Genomic DNA, 23632 nt, shown 5'->3' with positions numbered 1-23632 from the left:
GCCAGACCCTGTTAACTCCCAGGGACTGATCAGATTATTTTCATCCTTCATCTCGTTCAGGGTGGAATCTGGGTGTGGCTGTGCTCCTTGCCTGGGGGCTAGGTGGAGGAGTCCCACCCTCCGGAGAGAATGGCTGCCCCAGTCCTGGGCCCAGGGGTGTCTCAGCACTCAATTCGCTGGCACCTCTCCCAGCCCCCCTTCTCTCCCCAGCCTCTCCCCAGATTCCACTCGTCTGCACCTTCTCCCTCTCTTCAGCACAGGTGAGTGTCTGTATCCGAAATGTCCTATGAACAGGGTTCAGTGAAAATAAACAAACGCCGACCGCGGAAACGGGGAAGGCTGAATTTCTGTAAGCTCTTCTCTTACCGGCACTGTATGGTCTGGTCAGCTCTTCAGGCTGCCCCCTCTAGGCTCAGTCCTACGTAATCACAGAACCCAGATCTCAAATCCCCCGGTGCCAGGAATCCCGCGGATCTCCTTTCCCCAGTCAGGAGCTGTGCCTGTCCCAAGAGACGCGGCTGTCTGCCACGCGGTCTCCCTCTGACCCTCTGGGCTCAGAGGTCTGGCAAACTTTCCTGCCCAGATCCCTGGTTCTTTTACCTTTCCAGGGGAGCTCTGCCCTTCCCGGCTGCAAACCGTCTCACCAGCTGAGTAATTTTGCCAATTCGGGGTGGGTGTTATTAGTTTCAGCTGCTTACTCCATCTGCTCCGGGACAAGACCTGGGACATGTCTGCCTATATCGCCGCCATCTTGTTGAATCTGGCCGTGTTTCTTTTCCCAATTAAAGGCATGCTTAATAGAAAAAGACCTATTTTCTTATCTTCCTCCTTTCTTTATTCTGCTTTCGTATCCTTTGCATGCTCCTCTTGCTTTACTCATTCCTCTTTTTTAAAATTGATTTTTTTTTCTTTCCTTTTTTTAAAAAAATATATTTTATTGATTTTTTACAGAGAGTAAGGGAGAGAGATAGAGAGTTAGAAACATCGATGAGAGAGAAACATCGATCAGCTGCCTCCTGCACATCTCCCACTGGGGATGTGCCCGCAACGAAGGTACATGCCCTTTACCGGAATCGAACCTGGGACCTTTCAGTCCGCAGGCCAACGCTCTATCCACTGAGCCAAACTGGTTTCGGCTCTTTCCTTTTTTTTTCTAAAGAGAGAGAGAGAGAGGAATGGAGAGGAAGAAAGAGAAACATCAATGTGAGAATCATCAATCGGCTGTCTCCTGCACGTTCCCTACTGGGGATTGAGCCCGTGACCCAGGTTTAGTTGTTATTTCTTAAGATTTGGTCCTAGGCTTACATAATCTCTTCTCATTACACACACTATCCCCGGGTGATTTTATCCCACAGTCCTGTCTTGCACATATGGGAATGTGTTGCACATATGGGAATGAATCCAAAAAACCTATCCTAAAACTATTCCTGAAGTCCATACCACTAATGGACTCGTGGGCATATCTAGTTAGATGTCTTTCAGAAACCTCTAACTCTGCATGCCAAACATTAAAATCATCCTCTCTGACCCTTATGCTTCCTGCCTCCCCTGAAACTGCTCTTCCTGCGTTCCCTCCTGAAAAATGGCATCACCATTTGCTCGAGATAGAAGCTGGGACTGGTCTTTGTTCCTCTCCATGACCTCTATTAAAAGGCTCATCAAGCTTTGTACATTCTACCATTTAGAGCAGATTCTCATTATTTGCAGTGGAGATGTCCTACCTGAAGTACAAAGTGAAGGTCACTACTGGCCTGGGCTCTTCCCCCGTCTCTAATGCAGGCATTCTCAGCTCCCAGTCGTTTCTTACACGTAAGAAAAGGAAAGCCCAGGCAGCAGCAAGCCATGGGCACAGGAATAAAGGCCTGTGTCCAGCCGCGATTTGGGGCCATGGTGACCCACACTTGCGACAAACTAGACTCAGTTGAATGGGATTTGAGAGGGTTTTTTACAGAAGTCACATTCCTTCCTTATAAAAGTGTCTATTTAACCACTAAAGTAAGCGATGGGCTACCAGAAATGCACCAGCAGGAAGGGGATCCCACTGAGAGCACATTCTTGAATTGCACTTGAAGTGTGGCCATGGACAAGAACCTCCAAACAGGAAATCCAGAGACCACAGCAGACAAAGGACAAGAGGGTTCCTCCCAGCAAGCCCACCGGGGGAAAGTGGGGCAGGAAGGCGAGGCCACTGTGTGCAGAAGTGGGAATGGATACTCAGGGAGCCTGCTCGCTGTCTACTGCAGTGTCTGAAACCATCATGAACCTAGCAGCTTGCAATATGCACATTTATCTCACAGTTTCTGTGAGCGCTGCAATTTATTTTATGAAGTTAGTGATACCCTGACACCAAACCACAAAGACAGTCCAAAAAAAGCAAACTACAGACCAATATCCCTCATGAATATAGACGCAAAAATTCTTAACAAAGTATTAGCAAATAGAACCCAGCAATACATAAAAAGATTTACTCACAATGACCAATTGAAGCTGATTCCAGGGACACAAGGCTGATTCACTATTTGAAAATCAATGTATTCCTGCATGTTAACAAGATAAAGAAATATCACAATGAATTGATGCATAAAGCATTTGACAAAATTCAATACCCATTTCATTTTAGAAAACTCAGAAAAATAGGAATAGAGGGAACTTCTTCAAGTTGATAGAGTATCTATAAAAACCCATAATTAATTGCAAAATGGAACACTTTGTTCCCTAAAACAGGGAACAAGGAAAGGATGTAACCACTACTCTAACATAGTGCTGGGAGGTACAGCCAGGGCAACCAGGTAGAAAAGGCAAATAAAATGCATAGGGACTGAAAAGAAAGGACCCGGTCCCTATTGGCAGATGACCCGGTTGTCCATATAGAAAATCCCATGCTTGAAATGACAATAGTCCAGGAGTGGAGCACAGATGAGCCGCTGTCATGGCCAAGGGACCGGGTGGAGTGGAAGCACACAGCTGTGAAAGGTGACACGAGGGATCCTCGTGGTGACGGAATTGTCTGTACCCTGACTGTTTCGTCATCAGTGTCCTGGCTGGGATATTGCGCTATGGAGTTTTACTGGGGTAAAGGGTACATGGGCTCTCTGTTTTATTATTTCTTAAAATTACAGGCAAATCTACAATGATCTCAAAATAAACTTTCACTTTTAAAAATTCTCCAAAAATGGCCTAGTTGACATGGCTCAGTGGTTGAGGTCACGGTTATGGAGGTCCTCATTATGGAGGTCATGGTTCAATTCCTGGTCCAGGGCATGTGCTTAGGTTGCAGGCTTAATCCCCAATGTGGGGTGTGCAGGAGGCAGCAGATCAATGATTCTCTCCCATCATTAATGTTTCTCTCTCTCTCTGTCTCTCTCTCTCCCTTTCTCTCTGAAATCAATAAAAATATATTTTAAAAAAAGTCTTCAGCCCGGCTGGCATGGCTCAGTGGTTGAGCGTTGATCTATGAACCAGGATGTCACAGTTTGATTCCAGGTCAGGGCACATGCCCGATTTTTGGGCTCGATCCCCAGTGTGGGGCGTGCAGGAGGCAGCCGATCAATGATTCTCTCTCATCATTGATGTTTCTATCTCTCTCTCCCTTCCTGTCTGAAATCAACAAAAAAGAATAAAATAAAAAAAGTCTTAAAAAATGTAAAGAAAAAAAACTACCAAATAATTCTGCCTGAGAAAACTCTGTACTGCATAAAATAACCATTTCATTGTTTAGCTCATATTCTTTGTGTTGAATAATTAGTTTTGATGAAGACACACAAAAAACAATTTGAATAAAGCTGTAATGCTGAATATAGGCTAACTAATTAAATTTAGTAAAATATGTAACATATTCATTAAAAGCTCTGATAATGTGGAATATTATTGCATGCAAAAAAGGTGCCTATACTTATGATATTTCAGACAGCTTGCATGCAAGAACATTTTTTTCTCTTAAGAACCACCTTACAATGGACTTCTAGATTATTCAATTTCTTCTAGCAATACCTTATGACATTGCTGATCTAGTTAATCTTATGAACAGTCTTATCACTGTGAAGAGAGAAACTACACTGATGTAACCATCTGTTACAGGTGGAAATCGCAAAACTTTCTACAAAAATAATTAGCTAAATACTTTTATATTTCTAGTTTTTTTTTTTAACAAATTCAATGCATACAAATATCATTTACTTACTGTGATCTTGGCCAATTTATTTAATTTTTTGAGTCTTAGTTTCTTCATAAATACAATGGGACACTTCCTATGACAAATGACAAAATAAGAGTACAGAAATAATTAATAATTTCTGAAAATAGTCATTTAGTAAAAATCAGCTCCAATCATAACTGATAGTTCTAGGTGAAGGCATTTTTAAAAATAATGTCACGTAGGTAGAAATTACATCATGCTGCTCTTTAAAATCTCTTGAATCAAAGAAAGGTTCTTTCTTGCCCAGCCAGAGCGGCTCAGTGGTGGAGCGTCAGCCCATGCACCAAGAGGTCACTGTTTCGATTCCTGGTCAGGGCACATGCCCGGGTATCGGGCTCAATCCCCAGTATGGGTCGTGCAGGAGGCAGCTGATCTGTGCTGATGTTCTCTCTCATGGATGTTTCTATCTCTCTCTCCCGCTTAAAAACATCATATCTTTTTAAAAAAAAAGAATTAATATCTCTCTCTCTCTCTCAAAAAAAAGGTTCTTTTTGGGAAAGGGAAGCGACTGTGGGAGTAGTTTCTGCAAAGTAGCACAACTGGATAGAGTCTGAAAGGTATGTGAGAGTCTTTCCCAGTGCAGACCGTGTCATCACACCTGAGAGCGAGACACTGCTGACGGCAAAGAGCATCGACATGGTCATTGTGGGTGAGGCGCCAGGATCGGGGCTCTCCACTCTCCGTAAGCCCACGCGTGTGGAAACGTGCTTGCTTTTTGGGCAAGAGGACTGAGTGATATCATCATCACTTTGGGATGCACACAGTGGCTTCAAACACAGGACACTGTCAGAGTTCACGTTGCACATCACTTCCACTCTGTGTAATGTCGATATGAGATGCTAACGGCAGGGAAAAGGCAAAGTTGTTAAGAACAAGAGGCTTGAGGCCTGGGTTTAATTAAATCCAGTCTCCGCCACTTCCCAGAGATAAGACCTGTCTGTTTACTTCATGTCCCTAAGGCTGAACTACCTCTTCTAGAAAGGGGGACAAGAGTATTATAATATGTATAAAGTTCTTTGCACAATATTTTTCATATATTGAATGCAATAAATATTAGCAATTAATGATAATAATAATCTTAGGTAAAAAACTGCTCTTAGAGCTTAAATATAAAAGTGTTAATTACTGAAGTGGTATCTAAAATATCTTCTTTAACAAGGGAGATGCAAGGATTAAGACATAATTAAACTGCAAAAGGCTACAAGTTGAAATTACTTGCAGGATGTTTTTGCTCAATATGGTCAATTTCCTAAGAAAGCATTATGTACTCTGTGCCATAAATATTTGATAAAAAAAATCATAATTTCCTATTTAGTTCATTGATGATAGTTTTAAGCATAAAACTAAACAAAATTATTATAATAAATAACAATCTTCATATTCATGAATAATTTACATTTTAAATACTTTAACAGTTGTTTATCCTACTTAGAATATTAGTCAATTCATGCAAACAATAAGAAATTTATAAACATATGAATCTGTATTCATAACAGTCAAATAATTTATCTTTAGAAATCAAATTATAATAAACTACATTATGAAACACTTTAAGATTAGAAAATAGATCTCTAAATATTAAAACGTTTGGGCCTGCGAAGGAGAAATTAACTAAGAAATTCCATCATTGTAAGTAACAGCTGCACAGTCAATATTTAATCACGATATTGTGGGACAGTTCAGGAGTGGAAGACGGGATTAACATATTGCTTTAAAACATTCCATTACTTTCTGCATCTGTTTACTGATAATAAAAGACACAGCTGTTCTAAGCGAAACACACTAACAGGTGGAAAGTGCCAATTTGGCATTTTACATAAAAGTTACTCTCTCATTTCCTTTTGGAATACTCTAAAATTATACTCCAAGCATAGCTACCAATAACTTAAAGAACTTTTTATACAAATTTGGATTATTCTAGTCATTGAGAAACAGATATGCTCCTTTCTCCGTGAACTCAAGATTATTTTTAAACAGTGCACATCCTGAACTAATTATAATTACCCCAGATGTTTTCCATAAAAATGGTCACACATTTAAACAGGGTTTCTTCAGCAACTGTTCTATATCAAATTTACTGCAAAGAGCATCAAAAGTATGAAGTAACACTGTCTCAGATTCACTGTGAAAATGACACATGACGATGAAGCTTGAGCTTATCATTTATTTTGACAAATACACAGCTACTCTGTAGCCATATGTGTGTAATCCAAGGCCATCATGAGGAAAGCTAATATTTTTATAATAAACTCTCAATCACTCACCTAAAGCATGTCAAAGGAACCAAAATTTGTCAACACCATAAATAATACCTTTATAGTTTTTGTTTTATTTTAAAGACATAATACACCACAATCAACTGAAAATGCCCTGAATTTAAAAAGCTGACCCTATTTTAGTAATTTAATAAACCTCAATAACTAATTTTTAAATTTTATAAATTAAACAGTGATATGCTAAGACTACTACATATGTCAGTGAAAATATTAGCATATTGTTGGTAAGGGAGAACACTGGAATATTTAATTTAATATATAAAACTTAGATAGGAAAAGTTAAGGGAGAATATCAAAGGAGTCCAAAGCATTCCAGTAACTTTCTTTTCTTTTTCTAAAGTAAAGGCATTTGTCATAGCTTTAGAAAAAAAGGTTCACTAACATGTACATTTAGAGTCCTTGACTACATCTATATTTTGAGATACACACTTAAGAAAAAAACATATAAAGTATGAACATTTTGCTTAAATTATACAAAGCATTCAAATCTTCGCCCAATAGTTCCTTTTCCTTGTGAGCTCAGGTATAGATGATTTTACATTTAAATTAAATACTCTACAGCTTTGCAGTAAAGTGTCCTGAGTCAGGTCCTTTTTTTACAATAGTTTTTCCAGTCCTTTTGGAAATGAATTATGATCAATGAAAATTCTATTAGTTTGATGTTTAAGTTTTTAAAAAATTCTTTATTGGATAAAGTATTACATAAGTCTCCTTTTCCCCCATTGACTTCTCCCCGGTTGCCCCTACCACCGCCTCCCCCAGCACATGCCCTCACCCCCCCCCCCCCCCCACCACCCCATCTATGTCCATTGGTTATGCTCATAGCATGCATACAAGTCCTTTGTTTGATCTCTTACCCCCCCCCCCCCCCGCCTTCCCTCATAGGTTGGACAGTCTATTCGATGCTTCTATGACTCTGATTCTATTTTTGTTCATCAGTTTATGTTATTCATTACATTCCACAAATGAGTGAGATCATGTGATATTTATCTTTCTCTGACTGGTTTATTTCACTTAGCATAATGCTCTCCAGTTCCATCCATGCTGCCTCAAAGAGTAAGAATTCCTTCTTTTTTGCCCTAACCGGTTTGACTCAGTGGATAGAACATCGGCCTGCGGACTGAAAGGTCCCAGGTTCAATTCCAGGCAAGGGCATGTACCTTGGTTGCGGGCACATCCCCAGTAGGGAGTGTGCAGGAGGCAGCTGGTAGATGTTTCTCTCTCATCGATGTTTCTAACTCTCTATCCCTCCCCCTTCCTCTCTGTAAAAAATCAATAAAATTTATTTTTTTTTAAAAAGAATTCCTTCTTTTTTACAGCAGCATAATATTCCATTGTGTAGATGTACCACAGTTTTCTAATCCACTTGTCTGCTGATGGGCACTTAGGCTGTTTCCAAATCTTAGCTATCGTAATTTGTGCTGCTATGAACATAGGGGTGCATATATCCTTTCTGATGGTGTTTCTAGTATCTTGGGATATATTACTAGAAGTAGGATTACTGAATCAAATGGGAGTTCCATTTTTAGTTTTTTGAGGAAACTCTATACTGTTCTCCACAGTGGCTGCACCCGTCTGCATTCCCACCAGCAGTGCACAAGGGTTCCTTTTTCTCCACAACCTCGCCAGCACTTGTTATTTGTTGATTTGTTGATGATAGCCATTCTGACAGGTGTGAGATGGCACCTCATTGTTGTTTTGATTTGCATCTCTCAGATGATTAGTGACTTTGAGTATGTTTTCATATGTCTCTCTGCCTTCTGTGTGTCTTCTTTTGAAAAGGTGTGTATTTAGGTCCTTTGCCCATTTTTTGATTGGATATTGTTTATCTTCCTTCTGTTAAGTTTATGAGTTCCCTATAAATTTTGGAGATTAAACCTTTATCGGAGATAACAATGGCAAATATGTTCTCCCATGCAGTGGGCTTTCTTGTTATTTTGTTGATGGTTTCTTTTGCTGTGCAGAAGATTTTTATTTTGATGTAGTCCCATTTGTTTATTTTCTCCTTAGTTTCCATTGCCCTAGGAGCTGTATCGGTAAAGATATTGCTACAACAAATGTCTGCTATTTTGCTACCTATGGCTTCTTCTAGAATTTTTATGGTTTCCCATCTTACGTTTAAGTCCTTTATCCATTTTGAGTTTATTTTTGTGTATGGTGTAAGTTGGTGGTCTAGTTTCATTTTTTGGTATGTATCTGTCCAATTTTCCCAACACCATTTATTGAAAAGACTGTCTTGACTCCATTGTATGCTCTTTCCTCCTTTGTCAAATATTAATTGAGCATAATGGCTTGGGTTGATCTCTGGGTTCTCTGTTCTGTTCCATTGGTCTATATGTCTGTTCTTGTGCCAGTACCAGGCAGTTTTGAGAACAGTGGCTTTGTAATATAGCTTGATATCTGGTATTGTGATTCCCTCCAACTTTGTTTTTCTTGCTCAAGATTGCTGCAGCTATTCGGGGTCTTTTTTTATTCCAGATTAATTTTTGGAGAGTTTTTCTAGGTCTTTGAAGTATGCCGCTGGTATTTTAATGGGAATTGCATTGAATCTATAGATTGCTGTGGATAGTATGGACATTTTAATGATGTTGATTCTACCAATTCATGAACACGGTATATTCTTCCATTTGTTTATGTATTCCTCTATCTCTTTTTTTCAGCATCCTGTAATTTTCTGAGTACAGGTCCTTTACCTCCTTGGTTAAGTTTATTCCTAGGTATCTTAATTTTTTTGTTGCAATGGTAAATGGGATTGTTTTTTCAGTTTCTTTTTCTGTGAGTTCATTATTGCTATATAAAAAAGCCATAGATTTCTGGGTGTTAATTTTGTATTCTGCTACATTGCTGAATTCATTTATTAGTTCTAATAGTTTTTTGAATGGAGTCTTTAGGGTTTTCTATGTACAATATCATGTCATCTGCAAATAATGACAATTTTTCTCCTTCTTTTCCAATTTGGATGCCTTTTATTTCCTCTTCTTGTCTGATAGCGATGGCTAGCACTTCCAGTACTATGTCGAACAGGAGTGGTTAAAGATGGCATCCCTGTCTTGTCCCTGTTCTTAGGGGAAATGGTTTTAGTTTTTGCCCATTGAGTATGATGTTGGCTATAGGTTTGTCATATAAGGCTTTTATTATGTTGAGGTATGATCCCTCTATTTCCACTTTGCTGAGAGTTTTTATCAGGAAAGGGTGTTGGATTTTGTTAAATGCCTTTTCTGTATCACTTGATATGATTGTGATTTTTGTCTCTCAATTTGTTTATGTGATGAATCACATTTATTGATTTGCGGATATTGTACCAGCCTTGCATCCCTGGAATAAATCCCACTCGGTCATGGTGTATAATCTTTCTAATGTAATGCTGGATCCAATTTGCTATAATTTTGTTGAGGATTTTAGCATCTATGTTCATGAGGGATATTGGCCTGTAATTCTCTTTCTTTGTAGTGTCTTTATCTGGTTTTGGGATTAGGGTAATGCTGGCTTCATAGAATGAGCTTGGAAGTGTGCCTTCCTCTTGAATTTTTGGGAATAGTTTGAGAAGGGTAGATTTTAGTTCTTGTTTGAATGTTTGCTAAAACCCTCCTGTGAAGCCATCTGGCCACGGGCTTTTGTTTACTAGAAGCTTTTTGATGACTGCTTCAATTTCCTCCTTAGTTATTGGCCTGTTGAGATTTTTTGGTTCTCTTGATTGAGTTTTGGAAGGTTATATTTTTCTAGGAATATGTCCATTTCCTCTAGATTGTTCAGTTTGTTGGAGCAGAGTTGTTCATAGTATTTTTTTTTTTTTATAATCTTTTGTATTTCTGTGGGGTCTGTTGTTATTTCGCCTCTTTCATTTCTGATTTTGTTTATTTGGGTCCTCTCTCTTTGCTTCTTGGTGAACCTGGCTAGAGGCTCATCAATCTTGTTTATCCTTTCAAAAAACCAGCTCTTGGTCATCTCTGAAAATGTCCCATGTGCACTTTAGAAGAACGTATATTCTGTAGCTTTGGGGTGAAATGTTTTGAAGATGTCAATTAATTCCAACTGATCTAGTGAGTCATTTAGGATTGCTGTTTCCTTGCTGATTTTTTGTCTAGAGTATTTATCCAGTGATGTCAATGGGGTATTGAAGTCCCCTACTATGATCGTACTGCTGTTGATCTCTCCAAGAAGGTTTTTTATGTATTTGGGTGCTCCTGCATTGGGTGCATATATGTTTACCAGAGTTATATTCTCTTGTTGTATCGACCCCTTTAGTATTATGAAGTGGCCTTCCTTATCTCTAGTTATGGCCTTCACTCTGAGGTCTATTTTGTCATATATAAGTATTGCTACCCCAGCTTTTTTTTCATTTCCATTTGCCTGAAAGATATTTTTCCATTCCTTCACTTTGTCTGTGTGAGTCTCTTGTTATGAAGTGGGTTTCTTGTAGATAGCATATGGGTCATGTTTTCTTATCCATTCGGCCACTTGATGTCTTTTGATTGGAGCATTTAGGCCATTTATGTTTAAAGTTATTATTAATAGGTACTTGTTTGTATCCATTTTTATTTTTTTGTGCCTGTGTTCCTTCTCCCCGGCCCCCTTTTTTTCCCTTCTTTTTACAACAGTCCCTTTAGCATTTCTTGCATTGCTGGCTTAGTAGTGATAAACTCCCTTAGTCTTTTTTTTTGTCTATGAAGCTCCTGATTTCCCCTTCAATTTTGAATGATAGCCTTGCTGGGTAGAGTATTCTCGGATTCTGTCCCTTGCTTTGCATCACTTTGTATACTTCCTTCCATTCCTTTCTGGCCTGATGTGTTTCTGTTGAGAAATCATTTGATAATCTAATGGGAGCTCCCTTGTAGGTAACTTTCTGTCTCTCTCTGGCAGCCTTTAAGTTCTCTCTTTGTCGTTAATGTTTGCTTTTGTAATTACGACATGTCTTGGTGTGGGTCTTTTTGGGTTCATCTTGATTGGGACCCTCTAGCTTGTGTGACTTTTCTTCCCCAAATCAGGGAAGTTTTCTGACATTTCTTCAAATAGGTTTTCTAAACCTTGCTCCTCTTCTTGTCGTCCTGGCACCCCTATTATATGTATGCTGCTTCGCTTCATGTTGTCCTAAAGCTCTCTCAAGCTCTCTTCTTTTGATTTTTTTTCTCCAATTGCAGTTCAGATTGGGTGTGTTTTGCTTTCCTGTCTTCTAATTTGCTAATTTGGTCCTCTGCTTCTCCTAGTCTACTGTTGAAAGCTTCCATATTGTTTTTTATTGTAGCTATATCACTCCTTATTTCCTCCCGATTCTTACATAGGTTGTTGATTTTCTCACCCATCCAGTTTATGAACTGTATGACCCTTCTACTGAATTCTTTTTCTGACATATTGCATGCCTCTGTTTCATTACTTTTCTGACGAGTCCTCCTATTCTTTCCTTTGGGGGTTGTTCTTCTGTCTCCCCATTTTTGCTCTCACCAAAGGATCTAGGTGTCGAGTTGTGTGGGGCCTGTGGCTGCAGTGGTGGGCTTGGTGGTGGGTTGCACGGTTGCAGGGTGGCAGCTGCTTGCAGGGCAGCTACTCCTTGCATGTTCGCGGGGCGATTGCTCCTCGCGTGGTTGCGGGACGTGGCTACTCCTTGGGCAGTTCCGAGGCTGCTGCTCCTCGGAGGGGGGTGTGCAGTCATGGGACAGCTGCTCCTCTGGCAGTCATGGGCAGTGGTTGCTTGCATGGCTGCTGGAGTAGTCATGGTGCCTGGGGCTGCTGCATAAGGCTTGGCTATTTGCATGCATGGTCACGATGCCTGGGGCTAAAGCATCTGGCTGACAGTAGGGGAGCACACTCCTGAACTCACAAGAGCCCTCAGCTGGGGAGGCTGGAGTCCCCGTGTCCTTGGGGTGGCAGCCGAGGCAGCAGGCCTTTGGCTGGAGTGGCTGTAAGATCCCGGGTGGTGTCTGAGAGCATCCTGGGTGGAGGTGAGACTGGGCTCCCAGTTTAGCAGGTCTTCCCTTCAAGATGGCGCAGCCTCTGCAGCAGAGCCGATGCTCCGGGAGAGATTACAGCAGTAGCAGAGGCTGTCCGGCTATGCAAGCTCGGTCTGCCAGCCCCCTAAAGTCCTGCGAGATCTAGCTGAACTTCACTCAGACACACACACACACCACATGTCCACACACTCCCCTTTCGCTCCCTCACTCTCTCCCTCACTCACTCACTCTCTTCCTCATTGCCGTTCTCCTGGTCACTATCTCGGAATTTCCACAGCTTAAGTTTTAAAAAGAAACATAGGGAGCAAATTTGTAGAGTAAATAAGGCCTTCAGTCCTCATAATTTAACTACCAAATGAAACCATTTACCAGAGGAATCTTAATCTTTATCATATTTAATTATTAAGAAAGGGTTTATTACTTGAAATCATGTACATGCTGTGGTGCACCAATTTACAAAAAGTACAATGCACCCTGCTGGGTGATAAAGATAAACAGAGGTAGGCCCTGCCCAGTGGGGCATAGTTGATTGGGTGTCATCCTCCTGAGCACCAAGAGGTTGCTGATCCCATTCCCTGTCAGGGCACACGCCTGGGTAGTGGGCTTGGTCCCGGTGGGGGCCATGCAGGAGGCAGCCAATGGATGTTCTGCTCTCACATCAATCTTTCTCTTTCTCTCTCCCTCTCCCTTTCTCTCTCTCTAAATATCAATATAAATATATTTTTAAAAAGTTAACAGAGGTAATAAAACTACACATAAGAAATGTAATACAAAGTCTACTAAGCATTGAATGAGTGGTAGACACGAGTGCTAGGGTATAGGAGTAGTTTATTGTCCTAAAAAACACAAAAAGTGAGTTTTTGGCCAGCTGAAGGGTGTCCAGGCAGTGGGGTTAATGATTAATGCAGAGTCCTATAAAGCATGAGTGAGTAGAAAGAAATAAAAATACACAGCTCTCGTGGTGATGGAACAGTGCAGGTCCCTCCAACCCTGAGTTCTCTTCCTATCGCCTCTGGGGCAGCGCTCCACTCACAGTGCTTTTTTGTCTTCTCTGTGTCTTTTCACTTTCTCTTTTCTTTAGTATTTAATTTGAATATTTTCTTTATGTTAATGGTTTTTAATCTCATATTTGGTCTTTAATTGTAACCCACTTTAAATCCTTTTTGGAAATAATGTACAAGTCATTTTTCTTTTTCATTCAAAGTCTCCCCCCTTTTACAAGTGTTGTTCTCTTAACTGATTCAGTAATGAGATATTTTTAATATTTAATATTAATACTATGTTACATTTAATTCTAAATTTTAATTGGTATTGTCACTCCATATCTGGTGCCTGAGCTACTATGGCTGCACAACGGGGAACCAAGTGGTCAAGCATCTCTTTCTCCACATGGCCCTTCATCTCACTATCGAATACTTTCATATAGACCGGCAGACACAGGGTAGACTGACTTCTTTTTTATTGATTTCAGAGAGGGAGAGAGAGAGGGAGAGAAAGAGACAGAGACAGAGAGAGAGAGAGAGAGAGAGAGAGAGAGAGAAAGAGAGAACGCGCAATGATGAGAGAGAATCATTGATCGGCTGCCTCCTGCATGCCCCCCACTGGGAATTGAGCCCGAAACCCAGGCATGTGCCCTGATCAGGAATTGAACTATGACCTCCTGGTTCACAGGTCGATGCTGAACAACTGAGCCACACTAGTCAGGCTAGATTGACTTATGAGGTAACTGACTTACCCAGAGAAACTGTTTTAATGTAGACAGAGGAAAGCTGCTACGCTTCTGTGACTTTGCCTTGGGAGGCAGGTAGACTTACTTCTGTTATAACCTAAAGGTCAAGGTAGTCATGAACTAGCCCAGATGGGAGACAGTGAATGGAGAGACTCCACCTCTTGATGCAGGAATGTGTGGACAGGACAGTAACTACTGATCATGCCATTTGGGAGCCAGCTACCTTAGCAACATTGTTGAGAATATATAAACCAAACTTCTTTAAAAAAAAAAGAATTATGTTCTATAAGAAAAACCTGTTTCTTCTTGTCATTCATTTTTATCTAAATTACAGAACATAATTAAAATGCCTGTGAGAAAAGCCAAGTCTAACTTTCCAAAGCGAATGGAGAACCATAAACAGACTCATATTCTAATTAAATTTTAGTATAAGTTTGAGTTAAAAAATGTATTTGTATTCTATCTCAAGAGCCTAGCACTTGGCCAAAGGATTATGTACGTCCTTGTTACCCCAAGTGTGGTTCCTAAACCAGTAGCATAAGCATCACCTGAGAACTTGCTAGAAATGCAAAATATCAGACCCTATCCCAGACCTACTGGATTACCCAGGTACTTTTACAAGATGCCCAGGAGATTCACATGCATGTTAATTTGAGAAGTACTGGCTTAGGCCATACCCATATACTAGTGTACACAGAATATCCTCAAAGTTGTCACCTGGAGAAACCCAGAAAACATGAAGTACTCCTCTTCCAACTTTGGGAACAGAGAAAGATTGCACACTTTACTTTGGTTTTAATTGTAAAAATAGCTAAAACTTGATGGCTCCTATAACATCTTTAACAAGTTAGAAACTGCATGTGTTGAGAGGAAATCTTGTTTTTATCTGGAACATCAAGGATCATCACTATGTATGTGGGAAAATGTTTGCTCTATAAGATTTTTATGTGATTCGGGAAGTTAAGGAGGAAAGACCAATAAAATTGCAAACTTCCAAGTAGATAATAAGTACCTTATATACATTTACCTATTTACATGTAAAAGCACATGGAAAATTTTTTTGCTATCATTATCAGTGAATTACTTATAATACATAGATGCTCCTCGACTTATATTAGGGTTACATCCTGATAAACCCATCACCAATTGAAAATATCCTAAGTCAAATATGCACTTAATACACCTAACTTCCCAAACATCATAGCTCGGCGTTATCTACTTTAAACGTTGTCAGAACACAAACTAAAAACCGCCGGTAACATAGTACACTGTAAAGTATCGGTTGTTTACCAGCATGATCATGTGCCTGAGAGGGAGCCGTGGCTCACTCTTGCTGCCCACATCATGAGAGTATCATACAACCTACCGCCTACCACTAGCCCAGGAAAAGATCAAAAGTCGAAGTTTCTACTGAATGTGTATTGCTTTTGCATCATGGATAGTCGAAAAATCCCAAGTTGAACCATTGTAAGTTAAGCACCTACTGTATTTTTGGGCAGAACAGCAACACTGTCTTGCAAGTTAATTTGCTATACTTAATCAATGTCTTTAGTAAAAGAAAATTTTTAAAAAAGATGCCTTTCTAAATTAAATAAACTTTTGAAAACATACCATTTTCTTCCAAAAATATGATCAATCCGTTCACAATTTCTTTCCTGTTTCTTCTTGTCATTCATTTTTTATGGTCTAAATTACAGAACATAATTAAAATGCCTGTGAGAAAGTTCTTAACAATCAAGTAAGTTCAACATTAAAGATAATTCTAAAATTTTCAGCCATTCCTTTGTCTTAAGCATCTAGACATAAATGCTACCTAAAAAATTATATTTGAATATATAAATCCTTTATAAATATAGACGTTTCATTTAAGGGACAACTAGAAACTTTAGGTTGGTTTCCAAAAGGCCTCAGATACAAGACTAGATTAAAATGTAAACACCAGATTTAATCATCTTTTAAAAAGATAACGAGTGGTTTTCGTAGTCTGTAAGGAACTCAGGACTGGCTGAAATCATACTGACTTCTTAGTACACAAAGGAATGGCAAATGACCTTCCATTCTTCCAGTAATCTGTTAACACCATAAATTAACAAAATAAGGAGATACCTTTTTTCCAGTTTGGTTCTATTATGGCACCATCCCAGAGAATCTAACGTGTACACTGTGAGGCAATGAGGCCCTCAGTAACTGTCAGACTTTGTTACCACAGAGCCTTTCACTCTGTGTGGATCACATGTTGTCTGAATTCTCAAATAGCCTACATACTTGCCCTGATCTAAATTTGGCTAAAGTATTCTGAACCTTATTGTGTACTTTCCTGATTAGAACTTTAATGGTTTTGCCAGCCGGTGTGGCTCAGTGGTTGAGTGTCGACCTATGAACCAGGAGGTCATGGTTCAATTCCTGGTCAGGGTACATGCCTGGGTTGTGGGAGTGATCCCCAGTGTGGGGTGTGCAGGAGGCAGCCAATCAGTGAATCTTTAACATTGATGTTTCTCTCTCTCCCTTTCTGAAACCAATAAAAATATAACACACACACACACACACACACACACTTTAATGGTTTTCACAACCCTTAGGATAAAATCTCCCCAATCCTTAGAGCTTATGAGAACCTCTATGATGAAGGCACTGCCTAGCCCTCTAATCCAGTCTTCATTACTCGGATCTAGTGACACAGAACTCCTTGGGCTCACAATGAGCTGGCACCTGCTGTTCCCTCTGCCTGAAAGACCTCCTTTCCTTTCTCCCAATTTCTCCCACAGATTTCTCCAAGTTGGGAGTGGGTATCCCTGTATGCTCCCACAATATATACACGTCCTCATAATATATCACACCACAAGTTTTCCTCCTCTGGAGGGCCAGGGATATCTGCTCTGTATTGTGTTCAGCACTGAGTGTGACATTCACTAAATGGCACTGACTAGGCAAAGGAATGAGTAGACCACTAAAGTGCAGAGGGCGGGTTTGTTATAGTGACTGCAAGTTCAATTTGCGTAGGGTAGAAGAAATCTACCTTTCCCCTAATTCATTTAAAAGATTTTATGGAAAAAGTGGGCTAGCTCAGGGGCATTTAAATATGGTCGATAAGTAATGTAGTGGTAATTAACTAAAAAGAGGTCATTCCATTCCTGCTAATATTCACAACAAAAAAGGAAGAAACTAAATTACAGAATCTTATGATTGTGTACATGGGGGTCAAATTCAACATCTTCATTTCAGAGATGAAGAATTAAATGTCTAAAAGTATGGTTAGGGTGAGGGCTTAAATTTTAGCTTTTTTTTTTTTTTGTTATAGAGATGGCAGATTTTAGTAAGAATCAATAAGAAAAACTAAACTGGCCTGGAACCCATCCACAGCTACTACCCCAGACCCCCCTGAGAAACAAACGTTGCAGCCCGAAGTTGATCTAACACCCCAAGAGTGGCATCAGGAGTCCTTTATACTTCCATTTCCCCACTTACGTTGACCCTAATGTCTCTTTAGGGCTTATTTTTCATTGCAGGTAGATAACAGTGGTAAAGAACTCGAGTTCTGGCATAAGTCTCAATAGTACCTACAATCCTAAATTTGTTGTGAAGATCAAACAAGATCATGCAAGGTAATGCACAATGTACTCAGCAAACAGGTGGCAAATATCTGCTCTCATTACTGCTAACCTGATTGGCAGAATCCAGACCTGGAAAAAGAAATGTGTTTATTTATTCATCCCAGAGGTTGTTGAAGGACATCTTAAACAATCACACACTGATTCAGCTAGAAAATGAGCCCAAAATTTCACTTAGAGCTGGTACAAATGTAATGATACGAATTTCATCATCCTCTATATCTCTCTGAGCTTCTTTTCTCAATTTACCCAGTAAATTAAAAAATATTTCTCCAAGAAAGGTTTCTCTGAGAAGGGCCCCCAATTTTTAAAGGGGTTAATGAGGAAAAAATAGTATTTAAGTTCTGGAAAACAAGGCAGTGTTGACAGGAGAAAGGCCTGGCTACGGGAAAAATTCCAGGAATCACTACTTGCACCTCTTATATAACTCAAGGGTCTTAGGAATTAAAAAATTCTCCTTGAGAAATATGGGAGGTGGTGTGAGTGTGGAGATACTATATCCTATAGTGTATTTTACTTACTACAACAAACATATTCATTGGAAATCATATTTCAATTTTTTATAAATTATTTTGATGCATTGTGGGACCTGTTTTTTGTTTTGTTTTAAAATATATTTTATTGATTTTTACAGAGAGGAAGGGAGAAGGATAGAGAGCCAGAAACATCGATGAGAAAGAAGCATCAATCAGGTGCCTCCTGCACACCCCCTACTGGGGATGTGCCCGCAACCAAGGTACACACCCTTGACTGGAATCGAACCTGGGACCCTTCAGTCCACAGGCCAACGCTCTATCCGCTCTATCCACTGAGCCAAACCGGTCAGGGCGGGGACCTGTTTTTTGAAAGGACACATGGGGAACGAATAATCTTAACTTAAACATTCTGTTAAAAATGTAGATCTTGCCCTAGCTGGTTTGGCTCATTGGATAGAGCGTTGGCCTGTGAACTGAGAGGTCCTGGTTCAATTCTGGTCAAGGGCACATGCCTGGGTTGTGGGCTCAATCCCCAGTGGGGGGTGTGCAAGAGGCAGTCAATCAGTGATTCTCTCTCATCATTGATATTTCTATCTATCCCTTTCACTTCCTCTCTAAAATCAATTAATATATATATTTTAAAATGTAGAACTTCCCATGCCCTCTGACAAATTTTAACCCCAAAGCCCAATAATGTCCATATAAGAGAGGTAAATGGCAGAATTTTTAAAGTTATCTTTTGTCTTCCTCTTCATTTTCTCATGTTGTTCCACTTACTGTCTCACCAGCCTTTGAGCAAGGACTGACAACTTGTCAGATATGCCAGCTGAGTCTGTAGGGTCTCTCCCTGCAGACTGCCTTAACAAATACTATAGACTAGTGACGAAAACTACAGATATTCTGAGTCCTAGAGGCTAAAAGTTCAAGATCAAGGTACAGTATGGTTGGTTTCTGATGAAGGCCACCTTCTCTCCATATCCTCACATTGGGGGCGGGGTGCTGAGAGGGAGAAAGGAGAACAAGCCAACTCTCTGGTGGCTCTTCTTATAAGGGTAATAATGCCATGGTGATGGCCCCACCCTCAGGACGTCATCTAAACCTAATTACCTCTTCAAACACCATCACATGGGGGTTAGGACTTCCATATATTAACTTTGGAGACACAGTTCATTGAATATATTGGGTAGAAAATTAACCACCCAAGAATACTGTGTGTTTTCAATTTTGTTGCTTACAACCAGTTATTATAAAGGCTGGCTTTTCAAAATAAAATGAATAGTCTATATTAGTTTATTTAAGTTTTCTACAGTTTAAAACAGTTTTCAATATACAAACAAGCCAGTAAATCTTCACTTAAGTGAACCAATGAACACTGTTCAGAGATAGTTCAAACACTGATTCATATTATTTATGACCAAATCAATTTCAACAGTAACTAATTTTCTTAAATATGTTTAATCATGTAGCTTCCGGAAGATGAGTTAAATGATGGAAAAACGGGCGACCATGAACACACCCTTTAATTTCATTTCCAAATTGGTGCTTCATTCTGTAGATGATGTCGTGGATGTCCTCCTTTGATAAGTACATGGGTAATTGTCTAGACAGACGCACCGCTTCTCCCTGTGAAGAGAGAGCCATAAATTTTTACTGTGAGATACCCGGAAGCAGAAATATGTTCTTCCTGGCAGGAAGAAGACAGAAAATTGATTATATATTTTTTATTATTCATTTGCTCAACAATATTTATTAAACACTAATTATGTGCTAGTCATTTTTGTAGGTTATAGGAATACAGCAGAGAACAAGACAAACAAGATCCCGGCTCTTGTGAAATTTACATTCTAGTTCAAAGAAACAGAAAACAGAGAAAAGACAAAGAAAACTGCAGTAATATGAACAGAATTAAACTGAGCAACATGAGAGAAAGTAATTGTGTGGTTAGGAAAAGCTTTCTTGAGGTGAGGTGACATTTAAGCTTCAATTTAAACAAGGAACCAGGATGCACGTATCGTGGGTAAAGAAAAGCATTTAGGCAGAGGGAACAACAGAATCAAGTGACCCGTGTAAGTGCAGCCTCCTACCTACAGAGGAGAGAGGAACAAGACAGGGAGGGAAGCAAGGGGCACCTCATCCTTGAAGACGGGTGAGCAATGTGGGTTTCATCTGAACGCACAGGGAAATAGCCAGAGGGCTTTCAAGCAAGAGCCTGGCATTGCTTTTACAATTCACATCTGGCTGCTGTCTGGAGGAAGCATGGTGTGAGGCAATCTCTGCAGTCCTAGTGACTGTAGTGGACATGGAGGGAGGCATAGAGACTCCTGGCACGAGTTGGAGGTAGTCAAGACTCACTGAGGTACTGGTTATGAGGGTGCAGAATTGAGGACCATGTCCTCATTTTTGATATGGTAATGCTGTTTTCTGAGATAGTGAAGACTGAGAGTTTGGGGATAAAATGGTATTAGTAAAGCTGGCTTCTTTTAAGATTAAAAAAAAAATTGTACTTTGAAGATTTTAAATCCTAACCTTATTCTAACCACACAGCCTCTCCTATTACACTCCCAACCATCCTACTCCTTTATTCCAACTAAACCTATTCTTTGTATTCACTTTGACCTTTAACCTCTACAATCCCTCCTTATTCTCCTGGTCTACTAGCAAGCACCCTTCTGTCATCTTCCCCTACATAAGGTATGACGAGTGAGTAAGAAATAAAGGACACTGTATCTAGCTTCCTGCATTCCCTTAAGACTCCTATTAAAATCTAAAGCAGATTCCCAGTAGAATATAATTAATCTTTATATCTGTCTCACACCTAAAATGGTCTCTTGTTTTATAGTGTGCTCAAATTCCTTCACATACCCTCTTGTTCTTCCACCAGCCATGCTGCTCCTCTCCACGTCTGGATAAATTCTGCCAAGCACTGCTGGACAATGACAAGACTGGCTGGATCCAATACCAATGTTAGCTCTTATGAGCCCTCAATGCCACCTGAAAATCGTATTCTTTTCTAATCAACCTTCTCATAGAGGGCTGACAGCTCTTATTTTCTTACCTTTTCTACTATTCCCAGAACCCCAGTGCCTCTCCAGCCCCTTCACTCGCAGCAGATAACTCTCCTAGTCCTTTACCACATGAATCATACATGACTTCTCTCAATTTACCTCAAAATATTTTACATTCACTTTCCCTCCCCTCTTCTGCTCCTGATTCAGAGGACTGTTTCTCCTTTCTAAAGTTTATATCATGCTGCATCTTCCTTCCTGCCTCTTTTGGAACATCTGTTCTCCAACCTTTCATAGTCAATGTTTTCTACCAATTCAATACAATCATGCTAACACCTCTTCTCTCTCTTTCACCGCCACGTGGCTTGCTGCCCAGTTTCCACCACTGACACACATCTGTCACCCTAGTTTCCACTGTGGCTCTCTTCAGGGTTATCACTTCCATTTAGCAGTCACACCTAATGGTCTTCCAGCAACTACTACCCTATGAAGGATGTAATACTAATATTTACATTTTTTTCTTCCCTTGAGCCCTCCTCTTGGTTCTCCTTTTACTATTCTATCTTTATCTATTTCACCTAATTCAACCTGACCTTAAATGAAGCATTCCTGTGGTTGTGGTTCTGATAGGCGTTCTCTTTTATCCTAGACTATCTTCCTTTAAGAATCACACCCACTATTACCTTAATATAATGGTAGGTATAATAGCAGTAAAAATATTTGTATCTAATCCCAAACACTTTCTTCCATTATTTCTGAAATCTGATTTCTTCCCAAATGGTTCTTCAATGCACAATCATGACCCACAGCTCCTTCACACACACACTCCTTTTCCATCCCTAGAAACTGGCCGTGTTGAATTGCTTGTGTGGGCTGGGAAATCCCACAAGACAAAGCTCCTGAAGGACTCAGAATGGTTTAATACAATCTTCAGAAAAGGTGAAAGTGGACTTCCCTGCTGAGGAAGCCTGGCCCTCAGAATGCAATGGGCAGACCAGGGTAATAGTCTAAAACAAAAACAGCTCCTTTTTTTTTTTAAGGGAGAAAATAAACTTTACTAAAGATAAGGTTCACTTTAAAAATAATACCAGTCAACCTTGAGGGATAAAGACTCAAATAGAGACAATTACTATTGTTTTCCCACCACTATTAAATTTGGACATTTAAAAGTTTATAATCTTCCTCCACCCTCTCTTACAACATATTTTTTATTGTTGATAGTATTGTAGATGTCTCCCATTCCCCACCCTTACCCTCTATTACTTTTGAGTTTATTTTTTAGCCCACTGCTGCACATCTCATTTGTGCTAGAAAACTACAATTTCCATTTACTTAATAATCTACCTCTTTCATTTTCTTTCTCCTCTTTTGCTCTTGAAAATCACATTACAGTTCTTTTTACACAGTATTTGGTATTTTGATGGAGCAATTTTGAATCCCTTCTAAAAAAACAAAAACAACAAAAAGAACTTCACTACAAAAAGTCTCATGCATAAGGCTCTTCCTCAATATGTACTCAAGGAATAATGTTATAGTAAGAATCCACAACAGTTTACTACAACCAGTTTATTTTAAAGGAGTTTTCTTTTTTTTAAATAGTATTTCCCTCTTGCCAACAATAATAAACCTTATAGAAACTTTACTATTTTGAAACCATGTATTATTTTATTAAGGAACAGTTAAGTATCTTAAAACCTTAGCCAACATAATTGAATAATGCATACCTCTAAATAACTTATCACTTTGCGAGGTCTACACTCATAAACTTCTTTTGCATTTTTGTTGACTATAGCATTAAGAATTTCTTTTAAATCCATCACACCATAGAACGGAAGACAGTTAGCCATTCCCTCTATTTCTAAGTAGTTTTCAGCAATGGAAACGCCTAGAAGAAAAAAAGAAGAACACCAAAAAAATACCATATTTATCATTAGTTTGGTTTTGTTTAAATTATATTCCAGAAAATATCTATTAAAAACAAAACCAGTTTGAGTATTTAGTGAACCTTCATAGAATGTAATATAGTCAGGACAAAGTTTTGTTCCTTAGTTGGGAGAACAAATGATAATTTCCCACAGGATTTCACATTCCCAGTAAATCATATGTGTTTGTAGAAACCACATGAGCTTTATATCATTTAATCTCAATGACTGCTGTTCTGTTCCCTGAATTTGTTTAGAAGATTTCTTTCTTTAGAGAGAAAATGGAGTCCCATGATATTTATTAAAATAAATACTGCTCTAAGTGTTTTAACAACTGCTGCTGTTCAAGTTCAAACCTACTGGCTTAATATCTAACTTAAAGACATGGATTATTTCAATGATTATTTTAACTTACAAATTATAAAAATACATAGGAATTTTTTTTCAGCTTTACTGAAATATAACGGACATAACAT

At 39.4% G+C, this 23632-nt stretch overlaps 1 protein-coding gene across 7 annotated transcripts in view; it reads right to left on the bottom strand.

Annotated features, from left to right (window-relative positions):
- Positions 1-18720: 18720 nt before the first annotated feature.
- PMS1 (PMS1 homolog 1, mismatch repair system component) overlaps positions 18721-23632 on the bottom strand; it is a 65866-nt gene continuing 60954 nt past the window's right edge. For 2 of the 7 annotated variants that reach the window (XM_070421677.1, XM_070421679.1), the window contains 2 exons: positions 22959-23119; positions 19200-19852 (listed from right to left, as the gene is read on the bottom strand). In XM_070421677.1, coding sequence (XP_070277778.1) covers positions 19688-19852; positions 22959-23119 — 326 coding nt within the window. In that variant the 3' untranslated portion in view covers positions 19200-19687. Of the gene's footprint in view, positions 19853-22578; positions 22677-22958; positions 23120-23632 lie in introns of all 7 variants that reach the window. The other 5 variants (XM_070421678.1, XM_070421687.1, XM_070421683.1 and 2 more) reach the window with 5 other exon arrangements.

Source organism: Myotis yumanensis, unplaced genomic scaffold (genome assembly GCF_028538775.1).
Source record: "Myotis yumanensis isolate MYYU_CA2020_CCGP unplaced genomic scaffold, mMyoYum1.0.hap1 SCAF_8, whole genome shotgun sequence".
NCBI classification, from domain to species: Eukaryota; Metazoa; Chordata; class Mammalia; order Chiroptera; family Vespertilionidae; genus Myotis; species Myotis yumanensis.
The sequence above is the reverse complement of the archived record's forward strand: the minus strand, read 5'-3'. Positions and strand labels throughout refer to the sequence as shown.